This window comes from Centruroides vittatus, unplaced genomic scaffold (assembly GCF_030686945.1).
Source record: "Centruroides vittatus isolate TY-2023 unplaced genomic scaffold, ASM3068694v2 contig_854, whole genome shotgun sequence".
Taxonomy (NCBI): Eukaryota; Metazoa; Arthropoda; class Arachnida; order Scorpiones; family Buthidae; genus Centruroides; species Centruroides vittatus.
This window is the reverse complement of record NW_027122558.1, coordinates 3,853,843-3,871,605: the sequence shown is the minus strand read 5'-3', so window position 1 is coordinate 3,871,605 and position 17,763 is coordinate 3,853,843. Positions and strand designations below refer to the sequence as shown.

At 41.0% G+C, this 17,763-nt stretch overlaps 1 protein-coding gene across 1 annotated transcript; it reads left to right on the top strand.

Annotated features, from left to right (window-relative positions):
* The first annotated feature begins 496 nt into the window (after nucleotides 1–496).
* LOC136982633 (B-cell lymphoma 3 protein-like) lies at nucleotides 497–16,550 on the top strand. Its single transcript, XM_067279191.1, has 5 exons — nucleotides 497–615; nucleotides 746–854; nucleotides 4,731–4,932; nucleotides 10,079–10,167; nucleotides 16,269–16,550. The coding sequence occupies exons 1-5, from the start codon at nucleotides 566–568 to the stop codon at nucleotides 16,494–16,496; spliced, it is 678 nt and encodes a 225-aa protein (XP_067135292.1). The 5' UTR covers nucleotides 497–565; the 3' UTR covers nucleotides 16,497–16,550.
* The last annotated feature ends 1,213 nt before the right edge of the window (nucleotides 16,551–17,763 follow it).

The following is a 17,763-nucleotide window of genomic DNA, read 5'->3' as shown; positions in this document are numbered from 1 at the left end:
GCTCCCCGATTGGTCTCTCACCTGTCTCCAGGAGGAAAATCTAGACCAGTTTGGGTGGCGAGAAAGGTCTGCCCGGAATGGTCCATCCTACACCATTCCTTCGACTCTAATTCAGATTACCGACAGAACTAAGACCCGCGCTCGTATTTTCTCTTGTCATTTTCTTTTATTGCGTTCTAAAATTATAAACAATTCTCTTTTTCTACTTCTTTTGTTCATGAATTCTCTCTCCTTTTCTCGACTGTATATGAGCAATGGTGTCGCCGTCTCAAGCGTGCAAAAGTTTTAAACATTCCGTCGCTTACCGGCGGGAAAAAGGGACCCGTCCACCCACCAATTTTCCCACTTCCCTTTGCCGGACTCGCGGCCGGTCGACCCGGGTTCCCTCCTCTTTGTGTCCCGGGAAAAGAGGGAAAGAACGAAGATCGGAAAGAAGCGATCGATGCGAGAATTTCCCGGGCGGAGGCCGGAAATTCCCTCTTCGATCGGCGGTCGGGCGACGAGTCACGGGGAATTCCCCGAAAGACGGATAAATGCAAGCAGCGGCCTTTTCCCGCCGGAGAAGATGTCGCTGTTGGCCCAGAGAGCGCTGCTGGCGGACGAAGACGGAGACAGGTGGGTCCTTTTCTTTCCTTTTGCGGACAATTTCCCGCTTTTCCCACCCGGCCTGCTTTTTTCGGCGGAAAGAGACCGGGACCCGAGCGGCCGGAATCCGCCGTGACGCCCGCTCTGCTTTCTTCCCTAGGCCCATCCACGTGGCGGCGGTGCATGGAGACGAAGAACTGGTGCGGCGCCTGTGCGGCCTGATGAAGTCGGTGGGAGCCTCCCTGGACTCGGCCAATTACCTGGGACAGGTGAGTGTCGGCTTTACCCTCGCTCGGAGGGGGCGCGGGTCGGGACCCTACCGGATCTAGCGTAAAGCGCGTGGACTCGGGCGCAAGTTTGTCTCCGACGTTGTCTTTACCAAACCGGCGATAAACAAGCGCTTCGAAAAATCGATCACCGACTTTAAAAGTTTTCGCCAAATTTCGTTTTACACCAGAATCTCGTCTTAAACAACGTTTAATGACCGCCGAGACGACGGAATTACTCTTTCCTTCTTCGGCGCAGTTACCGTCTGTCTCCCACTTGGAATTTATTGAAGTGGAAGACGAACGATAATTACCGACGTGTATTATCCGGTGTTTTAACGCTGCGGTATAAATAGTAGCCGCCGCATTCGTTCGTATTTCCCGCCGGCGTACAGCCACGTTTTGCCCTAAAAGAAATAATCGGAAATTCCGGTCGGTCGCTAAAAGGGTAACGAGCGATTGCGTCTAATTTTAACGTACCAAAGGCGACAAGAAATGATGGCTTAGTTGGCAGAGGAGGAAATTGCATCCGTGCCGTTTGCTGCGCATTTTATTCGATTATTGTTATTCGGCACCTAATTAACTGTATTTATTTTTGAAAATAAATATTCAATTACGGAGCCGTCCACCCGTGATTTCGAGAAAAGCCGCCGCCATCGTCGTCCCTTACGCCTGTCGGAATTTTAGGGTACGACATTGGAAACCTTGATTTTTACCAGTTATTTATTATATTTCTCACATATTACAGGCCGTGTCGCTCGGACGTTTCCCACCCCGTATAACAATATAATAAAAATATCCGGCAGCCAGTCGCTTAAGTTTCCCGGCAACGTTTAAAACTGCGTAAGGTACCATCTATTGTGCTATTGTATTTTTAAAAACTTTTCATATTTTTAATTATTATAAAATGGCAAAATGCTTAATTTTGAGGACAGGGACAGATTTATTTTAAAAAAATTGCAAATGCTAATAACTAGTAAAATCTCATCAAGTCCGACCCTACTGAAGATACGCACGACCCCCCATTATCTCTCCACCCCTCGACCTTTAACCACCAAAATTTAATAGCATCGATCCCCCTAACAATCAAACCTCCCTGCAGAATTTTAAAAAGTTTTGACAAAAAGCAGGAGTTATTAAGCTTCAAACAGAGTAAACAAAATCGTGCCCCCCACACAAACATCCATACATACAGAAATCCCCGAAATTTTTGGCATTTCTCGGCGTTTCGAGGTGTCCTAAGTTCAAAAATATAAACATTTTGGGGATTATTTTTATTTTTATCGATGGCCATAGTTTTCCTCTATTGTGTGTTAAATACACCAGCCGGGAAAGTAAAATGAAACCAGTAAAAGAAACAAATAAAACTCAGGAATAACTACACAATAAATAAAACGAGCAACTATTTATTGTGGAGCGTCACAATGCCGGGCTACAATTTTTAATCATATTTTTAAATGAATTTAATTTAGGATATATTCTCTCGATTTTACTTGTTATTAATGTCTTTTTCCCGTACTGTATATCATACTTTTCCTGTAAACAAGAGAGTCGTGCCGGTCGTCTACCTAACTCCGTTCTGCAGAAAATTTTTGAATCGAAATAACGTGACTTCCGGTCTCGACCGGAAGTCACGTTATTGTCACGTTGGCGTTGTATCCTAATTGTATTTAAAATGGAGAATAATTCCTTTATATTAATAATAAGTAAACGTGGATTACAACAATTTATATAGTAACGCTTACGAATTAAATAAAACTCTAAAACTAGGCGTCAAATTTTATCATTACGCAAGTTCGGAGAAGGTACGACTAGGGATTACAATTGCTGGATCCCTCATCCAGCAATCCAGCTGGATTCAGCGCATTTTTCGGTCTGCTGGATCCAGCACCAGGTGCTGGATCCAGCGCTGCGGATCCGCAAATACTCAATACTTAACTTTCTAAATAATGGCGCAAAAGTCTAAGTTGTCGGCGTTGCCGCTTTTCTACGTGCGCTAACGCTCGGCGGCGAGAGTGGCGTTGCAGTTCAGTGCGCACGTGCTACACCCCCCTCTCTACACCGCACCGCCCGACCTTTTACTTCTGCGATCTAATTGCCAGTTGACTTTCCGCTCTCGCTAAATAAAGTGTCTTCGCGCTAAATAAAATAAGTAACTCCTCTCCTAGTCCTGGTGCTTAATTCTAATTTACGGTCGGTTGTGACGTCAATGAATCACGTGACGGAACGATTTATGATTATTTGACGATCCCGAAACCAACTGGCGTAGAGGCAGAAAGGGCCTTCTCCGCAGCGGGATATATATGCAATTCATTAAGAAGTAGGTTGGAAGACAACACCATCAATATCATTTGTTTCTTGAGATCCTACTTCCAGATAAGTCAAAAAATAACAGAAGTGATTGATTTAATTTTATTTAATCCTTAAAATACTTTATTCGAGACAAGACTAATATTTTAAAACTTCTACTCTAATTCTATTAAGAGTTTTTAACTTTTATTCTATAAGTGGTTAGTGGGCTAGGCTAGGCAATTTTATTGTGAAAATTAGCGAGAAACTGAGACTACTTAGTTAGTTATATAGTTAATTAATTAATGAGTATCAGTATCTTAGATATATCTACGGTGTACAGTACACAAGCCAGAATGTAAGCAGCCAGATTATACGCATTCACGTGTGAGCTTTACAGAGCACCAACCTCACGCGTTTAGCTGGTGGACTCTACACACCAAAATATCGTATAACGCTTTCGATGATTCTATCCAGGGCCGGCACAGCTTCCCTATCATCAAGTGTCATCGCACGCCACTGACCAACAAGCAGTTCGGTTATATATATATATAAGCTAATAAGCGTATAAGTTTAATGCTTAAAACTAAAGTAAAGGCTTCAAATTAATACAAATAATACAGAAACTAAGCTAGCAAGCTCTATAAGAAGCGCAATAACTGACTGAAACAACTAGGAGAAACAAGAGACGACACAAAAGATCTAGCCCTACAATTAGCCTTAACTGGAACCATACAATGCCAACGAGAAAACGCGTGTCGCCTGTGCCATCGGGTAGAGAGACCACAAGGGCTTAGCTGTGGGATACGAACGAAAGTAAGTGATACTACATTGTACTGTACAGTACGTACGGGTCTGAGGTCACGTGACCGCCAAAGTACACAACAGACGTAAACTGTTATCTGTGCAGACGATTGCCGGTCTCCGCATCTGTACGACGTAGGGGGCTGACCCCCAGTGCTTTATTGGTAATGCCGGATTTGACCTGGAAAGAACTTTCCCCGGCGAGATTTTAGCACGGCCGAGGGAACTCCGAATCTTTTAAACTTGCTTTTAAGCCAAACTAGGAAACCCGACAGTTCAACTGGACGAAAATTAAAATTTTTAAAAAGCAGGCAGATTTATAAAACAAAAATTAACGAAATTACTAAAAAAATGAAAATAAATTTAAATTTGACCAACTTTTGTGCGATAAATAAATAAACGCGGTAACTAAAATAATTTCGGTCCGGGTTTAGGCGGGGACAAAACATTTTTGCTTTATTAACTGCACAAATGTGTGTGTAACTCGCGGTCATCGGGGAGCGCCGCGTTAACCCGGTCCGGGATACTTCGGTGGCTAAAAGGACGACGGTGGCGCTCTCTACGCCCGCCGGCCGACGGAAGGGGAAGAGGACTAGAAAAGGGCGACGAATTTTCTCCTAAGAATACGAGAAGAGCGGGTTTATAAAAGCGCTCCCGGACAGCAGAGAAAATCCGGGCGTTTACGGAAAAATGGGTAGAAAGTAGATTTAACGCGGTCGAGGCGGGTTTAATTTTAAAGGCGATATAAAAACTGAAAGGGACTAAAAGCCACAGGACAATTTACAGACGCCGCTGCATCTGGCCGTTTTGGCCAAGAAGGTGGGTCCGGCGTCCGTTCTGCTGCAAGAAGGAGCCTCTCTCCCTCCTCGGGACCGCGGCGGCAACACCGCCCTGCACCTGGCCGTCAGAAACTTCGACCGCCCGTGCCTGCGCCTCCTGCTGGACCACCCCGACCGCCGACGGATTCTGGACGCCCGCAACTACGACGGTAAGTCCGCGACAAAAGTGCGCGTCCTGGGCCGCACACTTCCGGTTTTTCTTTCCGATTACCACGGCAGCCGCGGAAAGTAATCCCGCCGGACCGGTGGCGAATTAGGGTGGCGCCGAAATATGCGCTTATTCCTCCGTTAACGCCTTTGCGTAAAGAATGTCGTCTGGAGCGAGATTCGTTTGTTTTGTCCGTCGACTTAAATCGTGGACGATTGTTTTCTACAATCAGTCTTAAATTTGCGTGTTTTTGCGCGCGTCCTACCCTTCCGTAATTCGCTACGCCCGCCCCGAACCGATTTGTGGAAGAGCTAGAGAAAACCGCGCGTTATAGAGAGGTTTCATGTCGACATCACGAGTGACGTCATCAGCATGCGCAATTGTCCAGCGCCATCTTTGTGACTGTTTGTGATTTGTTTACGTTGTGTGTGTGTTCGCGTGCGCTTTAACTGAAGTTCTTGTGTTGTTTTTTTTTCGTCGCGAATATCACTATGGTGATTTGTTGTGTAATTGGGTGTAATGCTAGTTCACTCAAGAACAAAGGAACATCATTTTTTAAAATTCCCGGCATTATTTGTCATCAAGGATCCCAAACTGAGGAGCTTTCACGACTAAGGCAAACTGCATGGCTCTCGAGAATTAACCGAAAAATTTCGTTACGAATAAAGTGAATATCAATACAAGAGTTTGTCAGAAACATTTCATTTCAATATTTACGTTAATAAACACTAAGTTATATTTTAAAACCTAAAAGAGTTTACTGATTTGCTTATATTAATTTAGTTAGGTATAGTGCATTTATAAACGAATAACTAATGTAATTTCAGGATTTAGCTAGTGCAAACTTATAAACATTACACGTTAAAACTAAAAGCAAGTAGGATATCACAAAGCACTCAGCAAAATATATATATTCATACACTTAACACCTTATTCTTGCCGAGAAAATTTATTCAAAACAAACGTTTTCAGCCTGATTCACAGGCCATCTTCAGGTTTAGAATACATTTGAACTAAAATTCTATCATTGGAACACAAAATTCAAATTCAAAATTAATAAGATACATTTAAACAAAAATTAAATAGACAACATAAATACCAATAAACTAAAACACAAAATATATAAACATGCAAGAAACGAATATATAAGTATTAATAAATGCAATACTAAGACATTCAATAAAACAGTTATAACTATTGGTTAGAGCCCTTATTAAAGTTCCTAACCATGAACTTCCACGCAGAGGGTAGACTTTCTGCGTCCCTCGCATTTAGACAGCCTTCTTGTAATCTACTCCTATAAATCTGTAACTTTTCTGCCGTCAATGCCAAAGATGGAGAAGATAAAGTGTTTATGATGGTCGCCTCATTCCATTTAACTATAGCTCCTGGCGCTTGCGCCATTTGGGACAAAATTGTTGTATTAGACCTCTTTCTGATGTTATAACTATGCTCCTTGATTCTAAGCCCTAAACTTCTAGTGGTTACTCCAATGTAGTCTTTTTTAACGCCCAATTGCATGTTCTCATATGGAATTTTATAAACTCCTGCTTTCTCTTCTGATTTTATACCATCCTTATCATTCCTGAGGATTTTGTATAAATTAGGCGCCCTTTTTAAAAGCATTCTCGAATCTTTTTTGTGTGCAATCTCCTTCATGACTGTATTCATACTCTCATTATACGTAAATTTTACGCTTTTATTGGGAGCATTTTTAAAAAACCTTTTTTCGATGTTGGCTTCATACTTCTTAATTAATCCCAGAATCGTACTTTTTTGGTAACCTAGGGCCTTGGCTACGTCTATTATTCTATTCATTTCTTTCCTCCTGTCTTGTACTCTTTCACAATACAAAAATGCTCTTCTTATTAAAGCTCTGAAAGCCGCAATTTTATATTTATACGGATCCTTGGATTGGGAGGGAATGTACAAAGGGCTGTGTGATGGTTTAATAAAAACGTTAGTGGACAGGTGGCCTTTTCTGAATGTAATATCAATGTCGAGAAAATGCAGATTCAAGGAACTCTTCTGTTCCAATCTTAAAGTAAGGCCATCATTGTTACAGTTGATGTTATCCAAAAAATCCTTGATTCTGCTGTTATTTCTCCATAATATAAATAAGTCATCAACGTATCTGCTAAAATACATGATATCATCCTTAAAAACATGAAAAACTCTTCTTTCCAGTCTTCGAACCACCAATTCACATAGGATCCCTGAAAGCGGGCTTCCCATAGGGACCCCTCTTCTCTGTCTGTAGACTTGCCCATTAAAAATGAAGCAAGACTCACGGCAGACCAAACTAGCCAAACTCTCTACTTCTTCAGTATAATTAAGCAATTCTGAGTTATTACAGTATAAGAAGTCCAATAGCGCCTCCTCACACGATTCTATCCTAACCGACGGATACATGCTCTCATAATCGAAAACAGTTGCAACTTCATCCTCCATTAAGTGCTATATTCTGCAGATCTTTAACCACTTTTATAGGATCCCGTGCCACTGAGTTGCAACTGTTTTCGATTATGAGAGCATGTATCCGTCGGTTAGGATAGAATCGTGTGAGGAGGCGCTATTGGACTTCTTATACTGTAATAACTCAGAATTGCTTAATTATACTGAAGAAGTAGAGAGTTTGGCTAGTTTGGTCTGCCGTGAGTCTTGCTTCATTTTTAATGGGCAAGTCTACAGACAGAGAAGAGGGGTCCCTATGGGAAGCCCGCTTTCAGGGATCCTATGTGAATTGGTGGTTCGAAGACTGGAAAGAAGAGTTTTTCATGTTTTTAAGGATGATATCATGTATTTTAGCAGATACGTTGATGACTTATTTATATTATGGAGAAATAACAGCAGAATCAAGGATTTTTTGGATAACATCAACTGTAACAATGATGGCCTTACTTTAAGATTGGAACAGAAGAGTTCCTTGAATCTGCATTTTCTCGACATTGATATTACATTCAGAAAAGGCCACCTGTCCACTAACGTTTTTATTAAACCATCACACAGCCCTTTGTACATTCCCTCCCAATCCAAGGATCCGTATAAATATAAAATAGCGGCTTTCAGAGCTTTAATAAGAAGAGCATTTTTGTATTGTGAAAGAGTACAAGACAGGAGGAAAGAAATGAATAGAATAATAGACGTAGCCAAGGCCCTAGGTTACCAAAAAAGTACGATTCTGGGATTAATTAAGAAGTATGAAGCCAACATCGAAAAAAGGTTTTTTAAAAATGCTCCCAATAAAAGCGTAAAATTTACGTATAATGAGAGTATGAATACAGTCATGAAGGAGATTGCACACAAAAAAGATTCGAGAATGCTTTTAAAAAGGGCGCCTAATTTATACAAAATCCTCAGGAATGATAAGGATGGTATAAAATCAGAAGAGAAAGCAGGAGTTTATAAAATTCCATATGAGAACATGCAATTGGGCGTTAAAAAAGACTACATTGGAGTAACCACTAGAAGTTTAGGGCTTAGAATCAAGGAGCATAGTTATAACATCAGAAAGAGGTCTAATACAACAATTTTGTCCCAAATGGCGCAAGCGCCAGGAGCTATAGTTAAATGGAATGAGGCGACCATCATAAACACTTTATCTTCTCCATCTTTGGCATTGACGGCAGAAAAGTTACAGATTTATAGGAGTAGATTACAAGAAGGCTGTCTAAATGCGAGGGACGCAGAAAGTCTACCCTCTGCGTGGAAGTTCATGGTTAGGAACTTTAATAAGGGCTCTAACCAATAGTTATAACTGTTTTATTGAATGTCTTAGTATTGCATTTATTAATACTTATATATTCGTTTCTTGCATGTTTATATATTTTGTGTTTTAGTTTATTGGTATTTATGTTGTCTATTTAATTTTTGTTTAAATGTATCTTATTAATTTTGAATTTGAATTTTGTGTTCCAATGATAGAATTTTAGTTCAAATGTATTCTAAACCTGAAGATGGCCTGTGAATCAGGCTGAAAACGTTTGTTTTGAATAAATTTTCTCGGCAAGAATAAGGTGTTAAGTGTATGAATATAAAAGCAAGTAGGTTTATTATATGCTAGTTTCAACTAGAAAATAAAGGTACTGAACAATTTGAATTAAAAAATGTCCACAGCTGTTTTTAATTAGACTTTTACTTTCAGACAAAAAGAAATACGTAAAAACACGAGTTTAAACAAACCAAAGAAAACATATCTTTCCAAGCAATATTACTTCGCTGTTATTCATTACTTTTACTTTTATATCAGGAGAAACCCAGCCACTTGTTAAATAGTTATGACCTCTAAAGATCTATAAGCTTTCATTTGTGACAGGGTGTAGAAATTTGATGTCAAAACCAAATAGTTTATAATGTCACCAAATTCTACTTTCGGCTACAACTCTTGATCTACGACGAAGTCTGATAAACTGGCTTCGTATGGATCGCCTTGAAATAACGAAATTCTCTCTTCGTACAGAGATGCATCTCGTTCTGTTAAAGCGCTAGAATAGCCCACAAGAAATGAATCCTTTTAAACTTAATCCATGATAATAGAACTGCAGTATTTTTGTACGTTTAAACTAAAAATAGACGTCGAATAACAGACCACGTGCAAGCTAAGCGAGCGAAAACTACCACAAAAATGGCGAATGGGCGGAGCGAACGTGTGTTTTATCACGTAACATGCGACCTTGAAACCTCTCTATAGGAGAAAAGACGGCGGCGGATTACGCGGCGCGCGGCCGATTGGAAATAGTCCGGAAGTGCAGAAGCGCTGCCGGCACCTTTGTCTTATTACTTTTATTTAAGTATATCGAACCGCGTAAACGGTGATAACGCTTGTAATGGCGGCGCGCCGGTGCGGCAGGCACCGTCCGTTACTTACCCCGTTGTATACCGTCGAGGGCACCGGATCCACTCCCTCCCCTTTAATTATTCGTACGACGATGGACGGATTCCTCCGCGCGCCCGAGAAACAACAAACGTGTCCCGCCGGAACCGATAACTCCCGCAGCCGAAACTAAATGGCCGGGGGGAATATCCTCCGTCGGACCTTTTACCCACGCGCCGGTTTTATCGGATTCCGAAAGGCGCGAATCTTTATTGCGGAACGGGGCCAAGGTTCAACACGGTTTGTTAAGCTGGACGTTTCTCGGCTTTTGCAGGTTACACCCCTCTGCACGAGGCCGTCTTCCGGGACAACCTTTCCGCCGTTCGGATGTTGGTGGCGGCCGGATGCGACGTGGACGCCGGGGTGAGTTTCTTTTCAGGTTTTGATGCGCCGCTGATCGGCTTTCTCCGTCCTTTCCCGTTTTCCCGGCGGCGAGCTATTTTAACCCACGACCGAAACGCGCGAAAGTCCTACTCGGTCCGGTCCGGCAGAACGCGGACTGTTCGGTGTTAGGCGTGTAAAATCCAATGTTTAAACGAACACTTTCCCTTGGCACAAATGCATTAAAAACTAAACCGTGGATTTTCGGCTTCGGCGGTATTCTTGTATTCGCGCCACCAAACGCAAACCGTTGTCTTAACCGTCATCTTGCCGGGCTGCAAGTTTTTATCGTATTTTCTATTTATTTCATTTAAAATAAACGCACTCCACCTCGAATTCGAAGTGACTTGCTCCCGTGCGTCGTACTTTTCCTTTAAGAATAGAGTCCTGCCGGTCGTCTAACCATTGTCTTTAGGGAGAAAATTATTGAATCGAAGTAACGATACTTCCGGTTTGCGCGGGAAGTTCGTATATAGTTAATCGGAACCTTCCGCCCCTAAGGTTTCCGTATCTGGTCTCGTCTTTCGTCTATCCGACGCCGTTCTCGATATTAACGAAGGGCAGACAGCATTGGTTTAAAAAGCCTCGCCCCGTTTTGACCCGAGTCTTTTGGTTTCCGTCGCGGTTCGGGTGGGGTACGGACTCAAAAATTCAATTCAATTATTTTATTGAGGTACTAAGGTACAGTACATATCCAGTACCGCTAGGCACAACTGGATGAGTGTTGCAGAGTATACAAGATATGGCACATTAGAATTAACATGGAAACGCGTAGGAAAGGAGTGAGAGTGTTAACCGGATACTATGACGTAAGATTACATATGACTGGTATGATTACAAAAAACATGCTGACAAATGATTACTTAAAATAATAACAAAGTAACCGCATACAATAAGTGCTACGAAGAGCGTAAAGAGCAAACAATAAGGGATAAATGGTAAGATAGAGTACATAATATGCATTTACAATTGAGATTAGGATGATTAAAAAACAAGAATAAAAAAAATACAAGCAATATAAAAAGGAAGAAATATACAATATATACAAATGCACAGAACGGAAGGTGCCGAGCTGAGCAGAGGAAACTATCTGGAGGCTTGGGTGCCGTAGGGGACGTTGGTCCTTTTGTTATATTGTTTGATGAGCACAGTGAGTCGAATAAAGGTGTCCCTATCGTTGACCAGGTCGTTAAGTTGGTCATGTTTACCGTTAGGCCAGTGCCCGTGCTTAAGGTCAATGATAGTACGTAATGAAGCCTCTCATGCTCCAGCATGGGTCAGTCCAGGATATAATGAAGACAGCTGTCTTGAGAGTCACAGGTGGCACAGAGTCCACTGTTGTGGGTTAACGAAGCGTTTCAGATATGAATGAAAACGCCCGTGATTGGTGAGAAATTGGGTGAGTTGAAAGTTTGGAATGATCCACTTGTAATTATATCTATTAGAGATGTTAGGTAGAAACCGATGGGTGTTGTTGTTGCTGGAGTCCCAGTCGCGCTGCCAGTCGGCGAGAAGATCATTCCAAAGAATGTTCTTGATGGTTTTCAGATTAAGTTTATCATAGTCAATGTGCAGAGTTTGGTCGGTGGCGGCGGATTTGGCGAGGAGTCGGCACGCTCGTTGCCGACATTACCCTGGTGGGCATGTACCCAGTTGACGCTATAGGAGTTGTTTGAACTACTTTGGATCGTGTGGATGTCGAAAGCAATGGGGTGAAGATTACGGCGATTGAGGATAGATATGGCAGAACTGTTGTCAGAATGGAGAGTGATGTTGGTGTTCTGGAAGGTTTCGGCGCTCCAATTGAGAGCATGTCTGATGGCGAGCAGCTCGGCCTGAAAAACGGAACAATTACTGTGGAGGCGGGTCCTGTACTTGAACATCTCGTTGCCCTTTTGAAATGCCACAAAGCTACATCCCACCATGTTATCAATCTTGGAGCCATCAGTGGGTACGGACTCTTAACCCTCGTCCGCCTGTCAGTCGCGCCTCCCTTTCCTAGTTTTTTCGACGTGTCGGTAGTGATTTCGTTCGTCCACTTTACGGATTAACGTACGACTAGACGAATAAGTCGTAACTAATGGCGTTATTATAAAAAGTTAATGGAAACGAGATAGAAACACCGTCGATTTCGTTTTTACGGTTACCCCGTAAAAACTTGCGGTGACGTAACTTTAGGAAAGAGAGTAAATGAAAGGACGTCGGTGGTCGTTGAGGAGGATTGATCAAAAACTGCACGTAACGGGACGTCGTGGGTGGAAGCCTAGGGGTTCCGGTACCCTCCAAAAAAGGGGGGAAAAGACACTAGAAAATTTTCCAAAATCTTTTCCTAAGTAAAATTCATTATTATTTTAAATTTATAGCTTCGTGTCTTCTGTTCTACTTACGAATTAGCGGTCAGGCAAGGTGGGAATTTCGTTGTCAGTAATTTTTTTTTTCCTTTCGACTCGGCTCTCCCCGAGATTAAATTCCTAGTGCCACGCCGGACGTGGTAATTTACGGGGATAAGCCCTAACGCGACAACGAGCATTAACACGCAACCGTATCGGTTAAAACAAGTAAAAGGAAACCGTAGACGTTTCGCCACCATTTTTTAAATCAAAATAGAATTAGCAATAACAATATCATACGTGAGCTCCACTCGATGCGTATTTCTTAAATGCGCGTAGAAATTTTTCTTTCGAGTAAAAACTTTGTCACTCCTCAGAACGTAACGAAGCATCCGCCATTATATACCGCCCTTTGGTACAAGTAGTTACTGCGGCTGTCACCGGAGGGCGCATTATCGCAGGTATTCCGGGCGCCACCCGTCGGCCAGTTTTATGTCTACATAGAGGTGGGTTTCCCGTAGAGTCCTCCCGACGTCTTGCGTCGTGTTACCTTATTCTATCTATCCGATCCCGACGAAAAAACGTCGAAAGAACGGGTATGTGCATCCGGTCCGACGACAAAACGTATTCCCAAAAACCATTTCCGACCGGGTGGAAAAAACGTGTGTGGCGCGACGAGGATGTTCGGACTCCTGGCTAATACGGGATCGATCCAAAAGTCTGTGAATTATCTAGACCTCTCCGGAATATTCGAAATTGTTGGACGAGTGGCATCTACAAGCGTATCGCGGGGCACGCTAATGCTATTCTGTTTGGCCTACCATCTTTTTAAATACGGCAGAACCCGTTTAAGAAGTGACGCCTGTTAAAATTTCCCGCGAAGGAAATTCCAAAATATCGGTTCCATCGACGTTATTTTACTTACTTAATTAAGAAGTTTATGTAGGAGATTAGTGGTAATCTTTTCCCGTATAAAGATAATAAAGTTTTACTAACGTACTTCGGACGTTCACCGTATTGTATATCAAACACCCGCGGTAGCTAAATTAGCCGGGGTTTTACTGTTCGGAGCATACTCCCGATCCGTTGCCGTCCGTTAACTACGGACACCGGTCACTCTGTTACTGGCCATAGACGGTGTACCTGGCTATTTTTTGCTACGTTATGTCACCTGGAAATCGAGATAAAATTAATTGTTTTTCACACTTCCCGCCAAAGAAGTCTTGCCGTCTGGGTGAATTTGAAGTTGGCAAGGCCTTGGGAATTAACTATATGTAAAGTTCCGATTTGTACCGCGAGTCACATTATTTCGATTCAAAAATTTTCCCCCGAACGGAGTTAGATACGTAACCGGCAAGACGCTATTGCGAACGGAAAAAGTACGATGTACAGGGGCAAAACACCACTCCACCCAAGCTAGTGCTATGGTGGGGTGCACGTGAAGTCACATGACTGCGCTCAAATATACAGAGACTGCGCAAACAAGCGCGCGCCATATTGATTGCTGATTTCACGTTACCTTGCTTGATCACTTTATTATGTCACCGTGAAAGAAAGGAAATTTACCAGGCATTGCAGCCGATTTGAAAGGTAATGATTTGATAAAATATAAAGAGAAAAGTTATTTTATTGGATGGGATCCATACGAAACGAAACAAACGGATTTTTCACCCAACGATTTAACCGCATGGCGAACTGTAGAACATAGAGGCACAGTAAATTATTTGGTTTTAACAATTAACGCTGTCACACCGGATAAGACGAAGGCATACAAATCACTCGATGCTCATAATTACTCGACAAACGGATTTATTCATCGTGACATTTTATCAAAAGCCGTTCGTAATGATTTAATTTTGCTTATAGGAAAGGTACGTATCTTCATGCGAGACTTTCCACTACTCATAAAATTACATTCTTCTTTATATTAACGCAGTTATTTTATATTTAGTCACATTTTAAGTTAAGTTGTATCTATAAATACCGTTACATTTTTTTCTTTTGTCACTGTGGTTTTGTGTTGCGCAAGTCTCTAACAACCTATTATTAAGATTAAATTAATTAGCCTAATAAATATGGCTATAATAAATTGAAGGGCCTATCACATCCGGGACTGACTGGAACAAAATAGACTAAATTTTTATAAAAATTAGCCTTTAATTAACCACAATCAAATTTTTAGCAGAATGCGTTTCGGGCACAAAAACTCATCAGCCAATTCCAAAATGTATTGGTCTGGAATTGCATATTTATGTTATGATGGTCTTGATAGATATTTGTTTATACTGTATGCGGGTGTGTAGGCTGATGAGTTTTTGTGCCCGAAACGCATTCTGCTAAAAATTTGATTGTGGTTAATTAAAGGCTAATTTTTGTAAAAATTTAGTCTATTTTGTTCCAGTCAGTCCCGGATGTGATAGGCCCTTCAATTTATTATAGCCATATTTATTAGGCTAATTAATTTAATCTTAATAATAGGTTGTTAGAGACTTGCGCAACACAAAACCACAGTGACAAAAGAAAAAAATGTAATGGTATTTATAGATACAACTTAACTTAAAATGTGACTAAATATAAAATTACATTCTTCTTTATATTAACGCAATTATGTTATGAGTAGTGGAAAGTCTCGCGTGAAGATACGTACCTTTCCTACAAGCAAAATTAAATCATTACGAACGGCTTTTGATGAAATGTCACGATGAATAAATCCGTTTGTCGAGTAATTATGAGCATCGAGTGATTTGTATGCCTTCGTCTTATCCGGTGTGACAGCGTTAGTTGTTAAAACCAAATAATTTACTGCGCCTCCATGTTCTACAGTTGGCCATGCGATTAAATCGTTGGGTGAAAAATCCGTTTGTTTCGTTTCATATGGATCCCATCCAATAAAATAAGTTCTCTCTTTATATTTTATCAAATCATTACCTTTCAAACAGGCTGCAATGACTGGTAAATTTCCTTTCTTTCACGTTGACATAATAAAGTAATCAAGCGAGGTAACGTGAAATCAGCAACCAATATGGCGAACGATTGTTTTGTTGGGCGGAGCGATGACGTTATATCACGTGACTGCACCCCTTCTATTGCGTTATTTAAAACTCGAAGCTCTCGTTATCTATAGTTCAACAATTGCTACAACCAAACTACAAAATTTTAACTTTTAACCAGTCAGAGTTTGCATTTATAAGGTCTATGTAGTAAAAAAATGGTAGAAAATTTAAAACAACTTACACGAAATAGCAGTATTCGTATATATTTACAATTTCCTTTAGATTAAAAATCAAAATTAAATCGTACAATAAGTGGTCGGTGTTTAGAAACGTAATACGAACTCCGAGAAGTTGTAACATATCGACAATTAGCATATTTCGGGAAATTTTTTTCATTCTCGGTCAAAGTGTCGATTTAATAATATAATAGACCGAATCAATAGCACGAAATTCTCCTTATGTAATAATTCTGTCGGTTACGTAGCACAAATAGTTTTTGTTTTTGGCATTGAATGAATATGTAATTGTCAGTTACTTGTTTCGAAACACCGAAAGCCAATGGAGACAAAAAAACCTTTCCAAAGCGGAAACATCTTGGATGATAACACTGCCTTCGTAGGTGGCGTGAAGCATACAAAATGTTGTAGCAGTTTCTCATTACAAAAGAAAAATGCAAACTCTACGGACGTTCCACAAATCGTAAGAAAAATCCCTTGTTTAATCATAGATGGTGACACTAACACGGAATGGGATTTTTCAGGACGGGAAGAGTGGAAGAACGGCGCTGATGCATTCTGTGATGAAAGAGAACGACGATGCCGTCTGTCTACTGAAGAAATTCGGTGCCTGTCCACGCAAAACCGACTACTCGGGAATAGATCCGGTACGCGTGGCCTCCGACAGAGGAAACGTGGCCCTAGCTGCCATCTTGGAAGGAAAAGTAACCGCCAATGCCTTTTCTCTCGACAGTGTCTCACACTTCCGCTAGACTTCCGTCTTCTAGCAGTTTGGCATCCGGACTGCCGGTTGGCAGTGGAAAATAATGGAAGACCCTTATTTTCTGCACTTCCGGCAATGAGAAAATGGAAATATCTGTCAAAATAATTATAAAAACGATGGAGTCAGGCTTTCTATTCTTCTTATTTTTTAATTGTAAAATACACGAAAAGATTATATTTTTCTTCCAGTTCTGATTTATGGATATTGTATAACTTAAAAAATTTTAAAAACATTGTATCAAAAATGAATAAAAAATTAAAGTTAAAAAGGCAAAAGGAAATCAACTTCCAGAAGAACTGGAAAAAATCCGTAAGTCAGAACTGCAAGAAAAATATAATTTTTTCGTGTATTTTACAATCAAAAAGTAAGAGAAAATATCTACTTCTGTTCTACTCGCATTTCATATATACCCTATCGTTGAGTATCCGATTCATCTGTTACTTTCACACCTATTCACCAAATGGCCGGTGTAAACATCGAGTTGGGTTGTGCCGATGCTGTCGTATTATGTCAAATATCGCAATGACTTCCGTACACCTAGCACGTCTACTGCCGGATAATGCCAAGATTTTGTCCCATAGTCTTGGCGAGTATCCGGTGTCCGGCAGCCGTACATTTTGTAAGCGGATATCTGACGTCAGATTCTCATCCACTAGGTGTGAAATAGGCCTCGGGTTACCGGAAACAATAGGTAAACCGAGTTTTATCTTTGTATATGGTTTCCGTGTCTGACGCCTGGGTCAGTTTAACCCTCGCAACACAAAAGGCCTTACAGACTCCAGTCAAAATTGAATTCACAATGAGTTGTTCCACGTAGATTCGGCTTATTCGTAGAACATTCTGTTGCTTTCCCGAAGAACAAACCTGTTCGACAACAAATTACTTACAAAGAAGAGGTTTCCTCTGCATTTTATTTCGGATCAAACGACAGAGAACCGAAACGTTGTGCCAAAATTGTAACTAATCTATATGTGAGGAATGCAGAGCGTCTGTATGCAGCGCAAATTGATTTGAAATTATAGAAAATATCTTCTGTAATGTGTTATTAAATCACGTTTACATAAAATGTAATTTCTCTTGGAAATGCGGGTTATTCTATTTGAAAAAGTGACCCGTTTCGTTTCTATAGACTTTTCCATGCCCGGAAGTTTTTTAAAAATATCTTTTAGTTATAAGCATAAATTTTGCTGGAGAGAACAAATCACACAAGGAATACATCAGTAATTGACTATTCCGACTTTATTACGGCAAGAAAT